Raw genomic sequence first — 17,786 nt, forward strand, 5'->3', positions numbered from 1 at the left:
AGCTCACTGCAACCTCCACCTCCTGAGTTCAAGCAATTCTCCTGCCTCAGCCTCCCAAGTAGCTGGGACTACAGGTATGCGCCACCACACCCAGCTAATTTTTGTATTTTAGTAGAGACTGGGTTTCACCATGTTGGCCAGGATGGTCTCAATCTCTTGACCTCGTGATCCGCCTGCCTCGGCCTCCCAAAGTGCTGGGATTACAGGCGTGAGCCACCAATCCCGGCCAAACCTCGGTAAGTTTTATAAGCAGGGTAGGGGTTGGAGATAGCTTGGGCTGATGGTCACTGCTTGAGCATTTTCCAAAGTTTTCCATTAATCCCCTTCTTTTCTGCCCTACATTTTGCCCCCATTCTATATGAGGACATGCTTTCCTAAATCTTGCTCCTTTCCTATTTACTTTTTCTAGAATTAAACTTCTGGTCTCCCACCTGAGCATGGAGTGGAAATGGGCACATAAGGTAGGCATCTTGATTATAGAGGAGTCAACTGTTCTCTATATACATATTTTCAACCTAGGTTTTTCCATACAACACCTCATTTTCCAGAGTTATTTGGGTAAGGTGGCTCTCACATGTTTTTCTTCGCAAAACTTACCTATCTACCCCAACTTCTAAAAATTAGTACATTGTTTTGTCCCCCAATAACATGCCTGCCATTCTTTGTCCATGTGTTTTATACCTTTTTATAATTGTACTACTACTATAATGAGGAAAGGCTGTATGTGTTAAGTCATCTACCTTTTAAAGGGAATCTCATGTTGTAAAAAATTCTAGGCCGGGCACAGTGGCTCACGCTTGTAATCCCAGCACTTTGGGAGGCTGAGGCGGGTGGATCACCTGAGGTCAGGAGTTCAAGACCAGCCTGGGCAACGTGGTGAAACCCCATCTCCACTTACAATACAAAAAATAGCCAGGTGTGGTGGCGCACGCCTGTAACCCCAGCTACTTGAGAGGCTGAGGCATGAGAATCACTTGAATTCAGGAGACAGGTTGCAGTGAGCTGAGATGGTACCACTGCACTCCAGCCTGGGCGACAGAGAGAGATTCCGTTTCAAAAAAAAAAAAAATTCTGTAGCTTCATAATGCTCTAAAATCTGATTAGACCTGTCTTTCAATACACTTTACAAAGATATCCTTTGGTACTTTTACCAGATGTAGTTACCTTTTAATTCTTCAGATATAGTCAGATTCATTTTATTAAATTCTTCCAGATGTAGCTAAATGCCTGCCCTCCACTACCTGACTCCCAAATTTATCAGTGCATACATACACACACTCTCTCTTTTTAGAAGAAATTATAAATAAATGTGTTTAAGGAGTGCTGGTCAGGATGAAAAACTGAAAAAGGGAATTCACAGGCATTCTTCTGTTCTTTGCCTAAATCATAGCCTTACCCAAAGGACATATGCATAACAGTCCCCTTAAAAGGCTTACTAGCTTTCCTTAAACTGGATAGTGTTAGAGTCCATCAAATCCTCCTTAATTAAAGCATTTTGTAAATTAATGATCCCCCCCCATCTGATTTCATGCAATTTGGGCAACATTTTCATATATAATTTTACCTCTAATGTCATTTGTTCCAGAATGGCTGGCCATTACATTTCCCATTATATATGAATATACTGATGTTCTAATTTACATAAGCATGGTTAGGGTAAAACCATCCCCAAGAGGTTGATCTCCCAGTTTACAAAGTAACTTAAGCCTCCAGGTCTATACAATTAAAGCCAAAACCATAAGAATGTTATGAATTTACCAATATAGATGGCACTTCATCATGTCTTTGGGACATCTGAGTATGTTCCCTTTTTCAAATTTTGAAACTATACATTCACACATACTTGTAACAGTCATTAATATCCACTGTTTGCCAGGCTTTGTACCAGGTGACTAGGAAGCATTAGATCTTTGCCCTTATGGAGCTTAGAGACTAGCAATGAAAACAAAAGCATATGAGTGCTAACAAACTGAAATATATGCTACAGCAGAGTTTCTTAGAACATAAGAAATACAGAATACTTAACCCAACCCAAAAGGATCACCTGAGCTAAGTGTTTAAGAAGACACAGGGACTAGCCAAGGGAAAACAGAAGAGAAAGAAAGGGCTAAGTCAAAGGACTGGCACTTAAGGTCAGAGAAGGGGTGATAAAAAACAAAAAATAAGAAGAAGCTGAGACACGAGACAGAAGAAATATCATAAGGGCATTGTACATAATCCTGAAGAGTTTAGGTTTTCCAGAAAGCTAGAGTTTCACGCAGGGAGTCTTACAGTAACAGATTTGCATGTTAGGAAGGTGACTGGTGATTATGTGGAGAAATGACAAAGGCTGAAGACAACTTGAAGGCAGGGGCATCCTTAAGGAAACGACTACAGTAATCCTAATGCTAATCCAGGCAAGAAACCGAGAAATTAGACCAATGGTTCTCAACTGGGGATGACTTTTCCAACATCCTCCAGCCCCAGAGGGCAACATTTTTCAGTATCTAAAGACATTTTGGTTGTCAAAACTGGGAGGTACTACTGGAGTCTTAGAGGCCAGGAAGGCTGTTAACCATCCTACAATATACAAGCCAGACCCCACTTCCCTCATCACTCCCACTGAAGAATGAGCCAGCCCAAATGTCAATATCACAATCGAGAAACCCTGGAATAGAAGGATATTCAAGAGCGATTACGTAGCTTTAGGAGATACAACTTTTAGACTGACTAGAGACAAACAGTGAGGAAAAAGAGGGGTCCTATTGACTGTTTTGTGTCCCCCTGCCTCCAAATTCATATGTTGAAACCCTAATCCCTAGTGTGGCTGTATTTGAAGGTAGGACTTCTAAGGAAGTAATTAAGGTAAATGAGGTTGTAAGGGTGGGGTCCTCATTCAATAGGATTAGTGTCCTTGTAAGAAGAGACACCAAAGAGCTCACTCATGCACTCATTCACTCCTTCTCCCTCTATGCACAACCAAAGAAAGGCTATGTGAATACACAGCAAGAGGGTAACCCCTGCAAATCAAAGGAAGAGCCCTCACTAGACACCAACCTGGTGAGCACTTGGAATTCCAGTCATCAGAACTGTGGGAAAATAAACTTGTTATTTAAGCCACCCAATCTGTGGAATTGTTATGGTAGCCTGAGTGACCTAATAAAAGGGGTAACAAAAGGCTCCCAGTATTTTTGTTTGGGGGAATCTGAGTAGATGAAGAATAGGAAAGATATTGGGAGGCATGGAATCGTTTTCTGTTTTGTTTTGTTTTTTTTTTTTGAGATGGGGGCTTGGGGCATGTTGCCCAGGCTGATCTTGAGACAAAGATTTTGAAGTATCTGTGGTACATCCAAGTTGGACATACTGGCTTGGAGCACAAGAGAGATATTTGGACCAGAGATACAGATTGGGAATCGAAAGAGCAGGAAAAACCATGAGATTAAGTAGGAGGAATATGGAGTCAAAAATTGAGTACATAGCATAAAAAATGAAAAACACAGATTAGATGCCCAGAACATACCAACATTTAAAAGAAAACTGATTGAGACTTTTTTACATTCTTTAACTTATACATGCAAAAGATGTATAAGTTAATACTTTATAAATTATTAACCTTCCAAATAACTATTTTTTAAGGACTGTGTTTCTCCATTATTACAATTTTCAAAATTGTTTTGAAACTCCATAGTGGAATTAGCTCTCCTAACTGACTTCCTGTTAACCAACGTGCTCCATTACTTCTGATGCCCATGACAGATCGTAAGTCACACTATAGTACATCTACTCTTATCAAACAGTATACTTATCAGGAGCCAACTGTATGTGCTTCAGGTAGTTACAATTATTGTATCATATAACTTAATAAAATATTCATAAACCAATAAAACAAATGTTAAAACAAAAAAGCTGTTTCTATGAAAGTCGCATGCTCTGGGAATACATAAAACCTTATCAGAACTCAGTAATGGGGGTCATAAATTTAATTATGTAAACACAGGGTCATCTTAATGCTAACTTACAAATTAACCCAGGGTAATCAAGAAATTGGCTCTGGGCTTCGAGCCTGTCTTTGCCACATGTAAGCTACAGGACTGTTCTGCTAGTTATTTAAACCAAGACTCAGTTTCTTCAACTATAACATAGTGCCATTTCAATACCCGGCTGCTTTGAGACTCCATAAGGGACCAACACAGTACCTAACCCACAGTAATCAAATACCCAGTAGGTAATATCTTTCCATTTTTCTTTGGGAAAACCTTCCCAAGGTAACTACTTTTAAAGAAGACTTAAGGTTTGGGATATTTATTTTATTATGATTGCACCGTACAGCTGCTTTCATCTGGTCCTAAGGAATTCTTAAGAGAAGTTTGCAAAAGACTTATTACGACCTCCAGGGCTTAGTCCCAAATGGCAAAATTTCTGGTGAATTAACATCATTAAAAAGAGAGTAGGTAACAGAAATCAGTCACAAAACTAGACCCATCTGAAAGGCCAAGGGCTCAAAACCATGTACGTTATGTCCTTTTATGCAGTATAATAATCCTTATCTTGAAAACCTTTATGTTCTAGTCTGGATGTCTTTCTGAACACAGATTATGTATCTCATTAAAGAACACATGTATATCTACCTGGATATTATCATTATACCCCCTTTATTTTAAAAAGGAGAAAAGCAGCAATTTCCTTTAGATTCTGGACTGTAGGGACCATGTTATATTCATCATTTAATTTCTAGCATCGAGTAGTAAGTAGAATGCAGTAAAAAAAGATTTTTGCATTAAAAAAAAATTGTGTTTCTATTCTTTAACTCAAGGTAATCACAGAAGTTATGACACCTACACTCTTCCCAGTATATGGATGTACTAGGGAGGAAGATTCCATGGGAGAGGTAAAATCTCTCCCCTATGCTTCATTATAGAAAGAAAAACAGAACACTCTCTTCCTAACAGAACGGACCACTGTCTCAGCATGTGGGATGGAGATAATGAGGGAATGATTACCTACCATCAGATCAACAATTAGTATACACTGAAATTACAACGACTGTGAGACTGACCTAAGTATGAATATACAACTTTTGAGCTTCCACTGCCTTTGGAGGGATCACCAGTCTAAAGGAAACTGTAGCGGTTTTAAAACATTTACAACATAATTCTGATATTCATGAACATTTGAGATTGTGAAGTTAAACGTAATACAGCTGTAAGTACTCAGATTAATATATAAAATTTTAGTAAATATTAAAAAACTTACCTAGATTTATCCAAATTCCACCTGGCTTGAGTATTTTCCATATTGTATCAATATAATCAATTACATTGTGAGCTGTGTCTATGAAGAAACAGGTAGCAATACAGTCCCAGGTATCTAATGAAGAAAAATCAAATTACTACATCTGTTATGTTATTTTGCTTTTTTCTTTTAATTATTTAAATTTTCCAGTTACCTTTTACAGAGTATTAATGTTTGACAGAGATACAGAAGCTAAACTTCTGATCAACACTATAGTCACAGTAACCAATCACTTATAAGAAATACTGATATCAATAATCTAATTAAGTAATCAATTTGGAAATCATCCCCAATAACACTGATATTATAATCTAATCTCTACATATTATTACCAAATTATATTTGTAAGAGCTTTGTTTATCCTCTATTCAACTTCTAGCCTTCATTTAAAATCACTGAAAACAAAATAATAGTCATTCAAATTTAAACTAGTGTTAACCACCAATTCTGGCAGGTTTCAGAAGACTGCAGGCACCAGTTGCCAATTGAGAAATGAATGACATCCAAATACCTCAACATCTACCACAACTTCAAATAATTACCAGGGAAAAGGGGGAGCCAGGGGCAGGCAGAAGCAGTGGGTGGAAACCCACCAGAGAATACCGTTTGCCACTAGGAGGTACGGTGTCTATACAAATGCTGGTGCAATAAAGTCACTGGATCCCATGGAGGATTACCTTCATCATCTGTTCTCTCAAACCTTGCTCCAGAAAAAGGGGACTTTTACTTGCCTAAGTGATGTTTTCCATTATTTCATTCCTTATCCACAACACCTAACATCTTCCATCTCTCCCTTTCTTCCTTCAGAGTACAGGTTGTCCCAATCTCAGAGTTCAGAGAAAAATAAACAAAAACTTTCTATGTTGTAAAATAAAGAAATAAATAAATGAATGAATAAAACAATCTTGTGTTGTTGCTACCCCTGCTTCAAGCCCTCCAATGGCGTCCTGTTTCTCTGAGTACAATTCCAAGTCCTTGCTATGGCCTGCCTGCCAACAAGTTTGCCTCATCAAATCTTCTCGAGGCTGACCTCTCACCACTGTACCCACTGCTTACTACAGCCTAGCTTCTCCTTGAGCAGAGCAAGTACTCTCTCTACTCCCTAATCCTCTTCCCTTGCCATTCCCCATCTGCAACATTTTCCCTTCAAATATCTCAGTGGTTTGCCTCTGTACTCTTTCAAGGTTCTCTGCCACACGGTTTTCCTTTTTTAGTTTCTACTCTAAAAGGCTTTCTAAAAGGCTTTCCCTGACAACTCTATATAAAGCAGCAGCCTCTCCCCAGTCACTCTGTAACCCCTCTTCCCTGCCTTATTTTTTCTTCCTTACAATATTAGATTTGTTATTGCCTCACTTTCTCTATTAGAAAAGATGTTCTCTGTGGACAGGGACTTTGTTCACTGTTCTCTTTTGACACCTAGAACATACCTGGTACTTAGTAGGTGCTCAAGAAATACCTATTGACTCAATGATCTTGCTGAACCCTCACTATTCTATTTTGTTTTTCTTTTACTGCCAATCTCCCTCTCCTCTTTCCCAATTATCATCTCCCTTTCTCTCATGCCTAGCTCAGATTTCTTCAACAGTTTGCCAGGCTGAAGTCAACTGCGCAGCCTGACTATGAAAGTCCTCCATGATCTGGAACAAATTTACTTTTCTAGCAATAGCTCCCATTAAATCCCATTAAATCTCCCATTAAATATTTTCCTTCCCTGACAGTACAGCTGTGCTGCCATCCCCAATCACCTTATTCATATCTTGGTACTTCTGTCTGCTTCAAATGCTATTTCTCTCAAGAGAAAGCCTCACTATGAACAGCTTCCTTCTTACACTAATAACCTTTCATTTTTTTGGTATTCATTACTCATTTAAACTTTGTTTACATGGTATCTCTTAGTATTAATGGGCCCAATAGGGCCCATATCTAAATTTCTTGACTGTAGATATCTTACACTTCTTATTTCCTATCACTGCCTTGTACATGACCTTGAAAAACATTCTAAATTGACACTGATGTATGCCTTAGGTTCTACCGTCAAAATGAATGATCTAAACCTTGATTTAGGATAAAACTGGCTCATTAAATTTAGAATAAAGGACAAGACTTTTTCAATGCTTGATTTTGACTTACTGCATTCTGAATAAATCTCTTGAAAATCTCCTGCTGTCATAGAAAAGTTAGAACCAGGAGGAAGACTGTGGGGGTCAACATCAGGGAAAAAGATGGGTCGAATCTGATCAGCTGATCTCCGGTTATTGCTAAACTGATGGATCCAAGGATAAAGTTTGTATTTATTAATTTCAGAACATCTGCAAAATATGAGTATAAAATCAGCTGTTAACTAAATATTTTACCAAGAAAATCCACTTTAAATGCTAAAATATACTGTTTAATTGAAGATTTGCACATAAAATTAATATTTAAAGAGTCACTATTACAGCTTCCCTAATTATCTGAAAGTGTACATATACATGTAGATGACCAACCAATTATGGATTAAAGACAGAAAAAAAGTAAATTCAAAGATATAAATTTGCTGTTCATTTAAATTTTTTAAAATGTATTTCTAAACTTCAAAACCAAGTAAAACAGTCCAACGAGGTTTTTTAAAATGGTACTGGTTTCAACTAAAACAGTTTGCATCTATTTTTTGTATAACCCTCTTCTTTTTCCCTTTTTCACCAACCTCCTAAAACTCATACTGCCATCCGAGACAACATATTATTTAAACAAGGCAGCTACTCAATGTACATCTTCTGGCTTTAAAAATAACAATTCTTTTCCACTGCCTTCCAAAAGAGGCCACACAAGTTCTGAGAGATCTTTCCAACTCAGTCATGAGAGCATACTTGGCCATTTTATAAGAACTTGATTAAGGAGAAACAGTTATAATTGCTAAACTAAACTCTTATTTAACTACAGAAACAAGGAGGTAAAAAAGCTTAAGGAATAAATTTAAAAATATTCCTTCCTGGTTCATACTTAGTCCTGAAGATTTTGTACAGAAATCATTTCATGGAATGCCCAGTCACCTTCTATAAAGTCACTTACCCATCCTGTTTCAACATTCTAATAACTAGGCAATTGGTTCAAGTGATAATTTGTATAAGTACTTTGATTTTAACATAAGAAACATTTCTGATAGATATAATAATCAAATGCTATGTACTTATCTTCAAATTCAAAATTGCTCAAGAAAATAGCTAAGTCAATCTGATTCTGAGAAATTACTATTTCCAGCAAAAAATAAATTAAATACCTGTTGAGTACAAAGTTGGAAGAAAAGAGCATAAAAAAACTCCATTCATTTCCTTGACAAGCATAACCTAGCATAGCTATTTCCCAGGCCAGTCTTCCTAGTCCAGCACCAGGTACCAGAATATTTACTTTAGAAGGATCCCTGAAATGAAATAAGGCAATTATGTCCAACCCCTCAAAGAAAAAAAGACAAAATCCATATTAACAACTAAAAACTTACTCATTTACTCAATAAGAATAAGCTCACTAAAACTCTGACTTCTCACAATCAAGAAATACTTCTAAATATCAAAAATAAGAGGTATAAGGAATTATTATGTATGTTCCGATATCAAATGAGGGTTTTAGCCCTCAAAAATTATTTTTCAGAAAAAAGGAGTCCCCTTACATCTGAAGACTTATAAAGTCACTCATATTCCTAATAAGCTGACACCCTGAACAACCATTTTAGAAAAACAAATTATTCCAAGGGATCCCAATTAAATATGAAGAGTTTGAACAAAAGTACTTCATCATATGGGACAATAAACACAACATAACTTTATTTCTAAATTTTATATGTAACCCAATTGTTTATGTTAGATTAAACAGATGTAGAGTTTAATGTGTCGGGTACATCCCTAAATCCCTATATATTTTAGTTGACAGGAATTTGAGGGAGGGGATATTTTCATGGGGGAAATGGGAAACGGCCCTCTAATTAAACATACATGATAACAAATATATTACACCAAACCAGAGGTTCACAACCAAACTGATCTCTACCTACTAGCACCACACTGCCATTACGTATTTCCTTCACATAAGATCCATCATTCCACTTTCAAACCACTAAAAGCTTTACCAAAACAAGGCTTTTTCTTAGGAATTTTGGCAAATCAATATAATCCTGAGGACACTAAAATTGTAGTCTTACAAGAAGCCAAAGGAAAATGTATACAATCAGCTAATATCACGTCAAGTAAAAAGAAACTTCACTACTGTATTTCCTAAATTTGGTTCACAAATCAAATGCAATTTCCAAATCTACTCCTACTAATTATTTTTTATCTTTAACTACATGGCCTTTAAGTTTGGCATGCTCCAAGCAGCAACAGGGCACTTTACTAGCAGCCCATATAACCTTTGCATGTCACACTTCAAAATAAAAAAGAAAGAACACTATGGGGCTTTTGAAAACTCATAGCTCTAGGACTCGGGTGCTATTCCTTATATAAGGGACCTGCCATGATGGCCTGCTACTCAGACCTAATCCTCTCTCACTTCTCACTCCCTACCAGGCCCACCAAAACCCCTACGCTGCAGAATTACCTTTCTTTTCTCAGTTCCCATCTGCCCAATCATAACATGCATTTCCAGCCCTACCCCAGCAAGTGGCTGTTCTCAGCTTAGAATTTTTTTTTTTTTTAATTATCTGATCAAAGTCACGCAACAGAAAGAAAAAGGATTTGGAAGTAAATTCATATAGTATTTAAATATTTATATAAAAATAACCAGCAATCAATTTCCAAATGGCTGATGACCCCAGTAAAATATTACCACGCAGAAGTTAGAAATTATGCTACCCTGAAGCTGAAGGGAAAGCTGTGCCAATAATGTTAACAACAATTATTTTGCTAACTTATGGAAAGTTAACTTAATGACTGCTTTTACCAAATTATCCTTAACTAAACAGAACCACAGAACTCTCTACCTCAACCTAATGGCAGAAAATATATTAACAGTACCTTGTATTAAAACTGCTATTGAAAGGCTATCATCAAGTCACAGAATGCAGAATACATCAAAGTCCTATCTTAAGAGTTAACAGACACTAATACAGATCTAAATTACAGGCATTATGACAAAGAGGAAGTGGACATGTAAGAAATGCATTAAAACAAACCCTCTAGAACTGAAAAAATGATCAAGAACTATGCAATGAATGGGTAAGATGGAGAAAACTTTTCCCTAAATCTTTGTTCTTAGCTAGATTTTCTTCATTTGGTCTTTACACAAGGGATATTAACAGCATAATAAAAAGTTCCTCTAATTATGATGTGTATGAAACTAAGGCACTCTAAGTGGGAATTTCTGCTATGAATCCGCATAAAGTCTAGGGCATTTCTATGAGGTCATTTCTGTGGAGAACAATAAATATAAATCTAATACAGACCTTAATGGTGAGACAACCTTAAACCAGGCTGAATTTTTTTTTAAGCAGGAATAGTGAGGCATACAATATGTGGCTCAGTAATCAAATGGTGCCTACTTGAGATTCTTAGGGAAAACAAGCAAGTCAACAAGTTTACCTAGTTAATAAGGTACAAATACAGAGAAGCAGTACATTTACTACAAATGTGATCTCCCTAATAACAGGAGGAAAAGTTTCAACAGTTTATTTAAGACAAACAGGAATGGAGAAGAAAGGATACATCTGTAAGGACATGGAGCCCATGTGTCTAAAGAGGCCACAGATCACATTTCCATCACCCTTTCTGCTCCAGCTTTTTCACCAGCAGTAAATATTGCTCTTGACAGAGGTTTCCTTTGCTGCACACAGAATGATCTTTGCACTGCAGTTGTAAATTTTAAAACTCCAACACAAAATGCTGTCTTGTTGGGTCAATATTATGACACTTGGCTGACCCCTAGTGGTAGAAGTAAATACAACTTTTAAGTACCTACAGTGGTTCTCTTTGAATCACAGTACTGTCAAACAGTACAGTACAATAAAAGCCACTAACTACATGTGGCTACTGAACACTTAAAATGTGGCTAGTGCAAATTGAGATGTGCTGTAAGTGTAAAATAAACACCAAATTTAAAGACAGTATAAAAAGTAATGAAAACATCTCATTAATAATCTATTACATCAAAATTTTAAAATAAAACAAAATTGCTTCTTTTAAAAAATATGGCTGCCCTGAGCACACTGTCTGTGGCGTAGTCCTGCTCTGCAGAAGCAGTCAAAAAAATTTTTTTTAAATATGAAAAAACGATCTAAAGCAGCTATATGGCAAAATGTCAAAGTTTAACAGAGCTAGTATTGAAGTTCTTTTTTTTTTTTTTATTTGAGACAGTCTTGCTCTGTTGCCCAGGCTGGAGTGCAATAGTGCCATCTCGGGTCACTGCAGCCTCTGCCTCCCAGGCTCAGACGATCCTCCTGCCTCAGCCTCCCAAGTGGCTGGGACTACAGGTGTGTGCCACCATGCTCAGCTAATTTTCGTATTTTTTAAGAGATGGGGTTTCGCCGTGTTGCCCAGGCTGATCTTGAACTCCTGAGGGGCTCAAGCAACCATGGCCTCCCAAAGTGCTGGGATTACAGGCGTGAGCCACCACACCCAGCCAAAATTATTTTTATTCATCATAGAAAATGGACTATAAATCAAGAGTGTTTAACACCTCCTAACTTACCTCTTCATCAACTCCCAACAAAGAACTCTTTATTTCAGCCAGACAACTTCTCACTGATCCCAGAAAAGACTTTCTCATGTTAATCTTTAGTGCTTTTACCCACAGAAACTCAAATTATTACCTTATCATTATAAATTATCACTTCATCTATATTTCCTAAATATCCCAGGCAAAGTTCCCTGAACTCTCTTCTGTATGCTTTCAACAGTTCATTCATACTTCTATTATAGTTTACATACCAAGGTTCCTCACTTGGCATCATTCACTTAACACGTACCGCAACTATGGCTTGCAGGCCAGTCACCTGTCACTGTAAATGAAGTTTTACTGAAACACAGCCATACTCACTCATCTAAGAATTGTTTATTGCTACATTCCTACAACAAGGCGCTAAGCAGTCTCAACAGAGACCACATTGCCGGCAAAGCCTAAAACATTTACTGTCTGGCACTTCAAGAAAACATCTGCCAACCCCTGATCCAATACAATACCCCAAATCTCTTTCATAGCAGTACACAGAGCTTCCTTCACTCACTGCATGATTGTAACATAATTTATCAAAATCTCCTAATTAAGGACATTTACATTGTTTCCAATCTTTCATTATCATAATGTTAAAACTAATACCCTTAGAATGAATAACTCCTTTTTATTTTGAAAAATTGTACTTCCCACACTATATAGTGGCATGAATAACTTTCACAGGCAGAAATATATGTGTAGAACAACTTCCCTTAAATTGAACTTCAAGAATCAAGATACGCATTTGTTCTTTGTTTTGTTTTGTTATGAGACAAAGTCTCACTCTGTCGCCCAGGCTAGAGTGCAGTGGCACGATCTTGACTCACTGCAACCTCCGCCTCCGGGGTTAAAGTGATTCACCTGCCTCAGCCTCCTGAATAGCTGGGACTACAGGCCCGTGCCACCACACCCAGCTAATTTTTTATATTGTTAGTAGAGAGAGGTTTCACATGTTAGCGAGGCTGGTCTTGAACTCCTGACCTCAGGTGATCTACTTCAGCCTCCCAAAGTGCTGGGATTACAGGCGTGAGCCATGGCACCTGGCCAAGATCTGCATTTGAATTTTGACAAATAAGCCAAATTGTTCTACGTAATTTTTTGCTAATTTATTCTTCCACCAGCAACGTTTTTATGTTTCCTAACACCTTCACTAATAGTTATCTTTTAAACCTTTGCAATAAGTAAAAAATGGCATCTTAAGGTGGTTTTTACATTTGCATTTCCTTATGAGATTGAGTGTCCTGTATATCTTTTTCTGTGATTTAGTTACAGCATTTGTCTACTGGGTTATGAATGCTGAGTGGTTTTCTACTGTGTTATCCCTCTAGATCTGTAAGCACTTGAAATCTTGACTTGAAAGAAATATGAAACACATACTTGTCTTTGGTCTAGGAGGGCTTTCAGGATGAGGGAGAAATCTATCTTTAGTCTCCAAACTACCACCTGCACTATTTGGCAGTCTACATTTCCTCCAATGTCCTCCATTTTCTTTTTTAAAATGAGTTCTCCTAGCTAAAATAATCTTTTCATGAACTATAATTTACATTATTTATTTTATCTTAAGTGGGAAAAAAAATGCTTCTTTAGAGCTCAGAGTATTTTTTTCCTTATGCCCAACTATATAAAAGAAAAAATAAATTCAAACCAGTCAGTAGTGCCATCAGTATCTTTTTAGTGTTTGTGTATATAATATTAAAATGCAAAGAAATAACAGATTTCCCCCCACAAATCACTTCAAAGTCTTCTAAAATTGAAGTCGCTAATGAAATTAAATCTAAAAAATACAGTCCAGCGACTTTTAGACTCAAAAAGTGTGATTTGACATGTTAGCCTTCCTTCCAGACAGGATGCAAGCTTAAGAATCTATATTTCCTTACCTACTTAATAAGCTTTACAACACTGAATTCTTATATTTAAATGATTAGACATTCACTTGGAAAATTTTTTTTTTAAATCTCAATACATACTGGTCTGACCATCAATTAAGAAGAGTTATTACATTATGTTTATGCTCACATGTGAGAAAAAGGTTTAAATCCTAAGCTCATTCTTTAAATTAAAAACATATATATTGTAAATTTCAATAAGCAACTGCTCACTAGTGTTCAAATCCTATTTAAAACAAAAACAAACCAGAGGATAACAACTACTGAAGTGTTTGGCATTCAGCACAACGAAAAACACCATTTCCTTAATCAACAAACAGACTCTACACAAAAGCAAGTCAATCTGTGGCTTCAAAGCTGCTTGTGCTTGCAAACTCGGGCATATTAAAAACTCTAAACATAGACAAATTGGAGAAACTGATGTATGTGTTTCCTTAGGAAAAATATTTTAATGACCACAAATATAGTTAATTCTACACATATTTCATTAAGTATATGTTCTTCTATAGGCAGTTCAATCAGAAAAGGCCTTCAGTGAAATTTAAACACACACACACACACACACACACACACACAGGCTAGCTGACATAAATTTGTGTTAACTCCAGCCTGAGTATAAAGACATTAAATTCCCCAGGTACTCACTGTGGCATAAACAGAGTCCTAGAAATTTATCTGAAAGATACAAAGTTGACCAGAATTTATCTAGCATCAACCTGGATTCTGAAGGGCTACAATTAATGACCCTTTTCTTTTTTTTTGAGATGGAGTCTCACTCTGTCGCTCAGTTTGGAGTGCAGTAGCTCGATCTCGGCTCACTGCAACCTCCACCTCCCAGGTTCAAGCGATTCTCCTGCCTTGGCCTCCCAGGTAACTGGGATTACAAGTGTGCGCCACCACACCCAGCTAATTTTTGTATTTTTAGTAGAGGCGGGGTCTTACCGTGTTGGCCAGGGTGGTCTTGAACTCCTGACCCCAAGTGTTCCACCCATCTTGACCTCCCAAAGTGCTGGGATTATAGGCATGAGCCGCCACACTCGGCCTAATACCCCTTTTCCAGGCTCTAGGGTTTACTTACTCTGGCAAAGCTATGATTTCAATATGGATGCAGCCCTTACTGTGTTTTATTAGGTTTCCTGTTTAGGTTTTTTTGATAGCTTACCTTATCTACTATAAGGAAACCAATCTAAATCAAGTAAGTAAAACAAATAACATACAAAGAAATATAACCAAAAAAAAGTGCAATAGATATTACATTTCAGGGTACTTCATTTAAAGTTTATATATACCTATCCACTTTTATAACAATTACTTTCAGGAAAGGAAACTGGGTAACTGAGGAACAGTTATGAAGAACAGTTATGGGAAGGAGAGTATATATCCCTTGAAACCTTTTAAGTTTTAAATCCTGTAAAATGTTTTACTTATTTAGAACAGTTTTAAATTATTTTTATTTTAAAAATAACCTATTGTTACCATTTAGTTAACTCATCCTTTCCTCACCAGTTTACATTTTGTCAAGTAACAATAACAATGGAAAAGTAACAGTGTGTGCTAGTTCACTAATTATCTTTAACAATGGCATGCCCTTTTAGTATTGCTGACACTGTTATACTAATTAATGGTCTCATACATGATTCTATAATCACTGAGTCTAAACAAAGTCATGTTTTAAGTGCCAGAAATGATGTTCATATAAACATTTCACATTCAGCCTCCAACATTCACTCAAACGTTGGTACATTTCTATTAAAAGCCTTATCAATTAAAACCTACATATATTTCAACAACAGATATTTGAATTTTGAGGTATACCTGGACTTTATAGAAAGTATTAAACTAGTATCTATTACTTTATAAAGCAGGGCACTGAATATATCTATTGAGAGAGAATACCAACTAGAAACTTTAAGAATATAACATCTTTTTGGAAACAACAACATTTATTTAAAAGATTATTTACCATGACCAAGTGGAATTTATCCCAGGAATGCAAGGATGGTTCAACATAAGAAAATCAATTGATGAAATATATCACATTAATGGAAGAAAAAACATATATATCATCTCAACTGATGCAAAAAAGATATTTGACAAAATTCAGCACTCTATCAGAAAAACCTTTAGAAAACTTAAGAAAATTTGGCTGGGCATGGTGGCTCACACCTGTAATCCCAGCACTTTGGGAGGCCAAGGTGGGCAGATCACTGGAGGTCAAGAGTTTGAGATCAGCCTGACCAATATGGTGAAACCCTGTCTCTACTGAAAATACAAAAATTAGCCAGGTGTGGTGGTGGACGCCTGTAATCCCAGCTACTCGGGAGGCTGAGGCAGGAGAATCGCTTGAACCCAGGAGGTAGAGGTTGCAGTGAGCCAAGATCGTGCCAGTGCACTCCAGCCTGGGTGACAGAGCGAGACCCTGCCTTGAGAAAAAAAAAACTAAGAAAATTCTTCAACATGATAAAGGGTATTTATGAAAGTCCCACAGCTACTCAATGGTGAAGGACTGAAAGCTTTCTCCCTAAGAACAGAAACAAGGAAACAAAAGGCATTCAAATTGGAAAAGAAAAGGTAAAAACGAGATCTCTTCTTGCATAATGTGATCCACAAAGTATCCCTAAGAAAGTTAATAGAGCTAAAAAAAGCAAGATTACAGGGTACAAGATCAACACACAAAAATCAGTTGTGTTTCTACTACACCTGCAACAAAAATTCTGAAAAGTAAATTAAGAAAGCAATTCCATTTATAATAGCATCTAACACAGGGATATCGAATCTTTTGGCTTCCCTGGGCCACACTGGAAGAACTGTCTTGGGCCACACATAAAATAACAATAACAACAGCTGATGAACTTAAAAAAATAAAAAATAAAAAAACCCTCACAATGTTTTAAGAAAGTTTACAAATTTGTGCTGGGCCACATTCAAAGCTGTCCTGGGACGTATGCAGCCCACTGGCCATGGGTTGGATAACTTTGATTTAAAGGAATTATATACATACAGATAAATCTTTTTTTTTTTTTTCTTGAGACAGCGTCTCACTCTATTGCCCAGGCTGGAGTGCAATGGCACGATCTTGGCTCACTGCAACCTCCACCTCCTGAGTTCAAGCGATTCTTCTGCCTCAGCCTTCCAAGTACCTGCAATTACAGGTGCATGCCACCATGCCCAGCTACTTTTTGTATTTTAGTAGAGATGGGGTTTCACCATGTTGGCCAGGCTGGTCTTGAACTCCTGACCCTGTGATCCACCTGCCTCGGCCTCCCAAAGTGCTAGGATTACAGGCATGAGCCACCATATCCGACCACATACAAATAAATCTAACCAAAGTGAAAGACCCGTACACTGAAAACTACAAAACACTGCTGAGAGAAATTAAGCTCTAAATAGATGGAAAGACATACTGTGATAATGTGTAAGATTTAACATTGTCAAGATCTCAGTACTACCCAAAGCAATCTACATATTCAGCACAATCCTTAATCAAAATTCCAACAACCTTTTCTGCAGAAATGAAAAACCCTGAAATTCACAAGAATTACAAGAGGGCCCCAAAATAATCTTGAAAAACAACAAAGGACTCACACTTCCTGACTTTGAAATTTATAAATCTACAGCAATTAAAATAGTATGTTATGGCATAAGGACAAACATACAGACCAATGAAACAGAATACAGAGTACAGAAAAAAACCCACATATATGGTCCACTAATTTTCAACAAGTCTACCAAGACCATTCAATTGGGAAAGGACAGTCTTTCTTTTTGTTTTTGTTTTTTAAACAAATGTACTGGGAAAACTGGATATCCATATGCAAAAGAATGAAGTTGGATTACTACCTTAACCACATATAAAAATTAACTCAGCTGGGCGCGGTGGCTCACGCCTGTAATCCCAGCACTTTGGGAGGCTGAGGCGGGCAGATCACGAGGTCAGGAGATCGAGACCCTCCT

At 37.1% G+C, this 17,786-nt stretch overlaps 1 protein-coding gene and 1 long non-coding RNA gene across 4 annotated transcripts in view; one reads left to right on the forward strand and one right to left on the reverse strand.

Annotated features, from left to right (window-relative positions):
• The window catches only part of CARNMT1 (carnosine N-methyltransferase 1), a 46,238-nt gene that overhangs the window by 9,028 nt on the left and 19,424 nt on the right, over positions 1-17,786 (reverse strand). For all 3 annotated transcript variants that reach the window (XM_017892719.1, XM_017892721.1, XM_017892720.1), the window contains exons 4-6: positions 8,531-8,671; positions 7,402-7,580; positions 5,233-5,346 (exon numbers count right to left, since the gene is read on the reverse strand). In XM_017892719.1, the coding sequence (XP_017748208.1) occupies positions 5,233-5,346; positions 7,402-7,580; positions 8,531-8,671 (434 nt within the window). The remainder of the gene's footprint in view (positions 1-5,232; positions 5,347-7,401; positions 7,581-8,530; positions 8,672-17,786) is intronic.
• Positions 38-5,237, forward strand: LOC108542645 (uncharacterized). The gene is made up of 3 exons (XR_001889325.1): positions 38-74; positions 410-461; positions 4,793-5,237. It is a non-coding gene; the product is annotated as an uncharacterized LOC108542645 (long non-coding RNA).

The sequence above is a fragment of the Rhinopithecus bieti genome, unplaced genomic scaffold (genome assembly GCF_001698545.2).
Source record: "Rhinopithecus bieti isolate Rb0 unplaced genomic scaffold, ASM169854v2 scaffold_19708, whole genome shotgun sequence".
In the NCBI taxonomy this organism is placed as follows: Eukaryota; Metazoa; Chordata; class Mammalia; order Primates; family Cercopithecidae; genus Rhinopithecus; species Rhinopithecus bieti.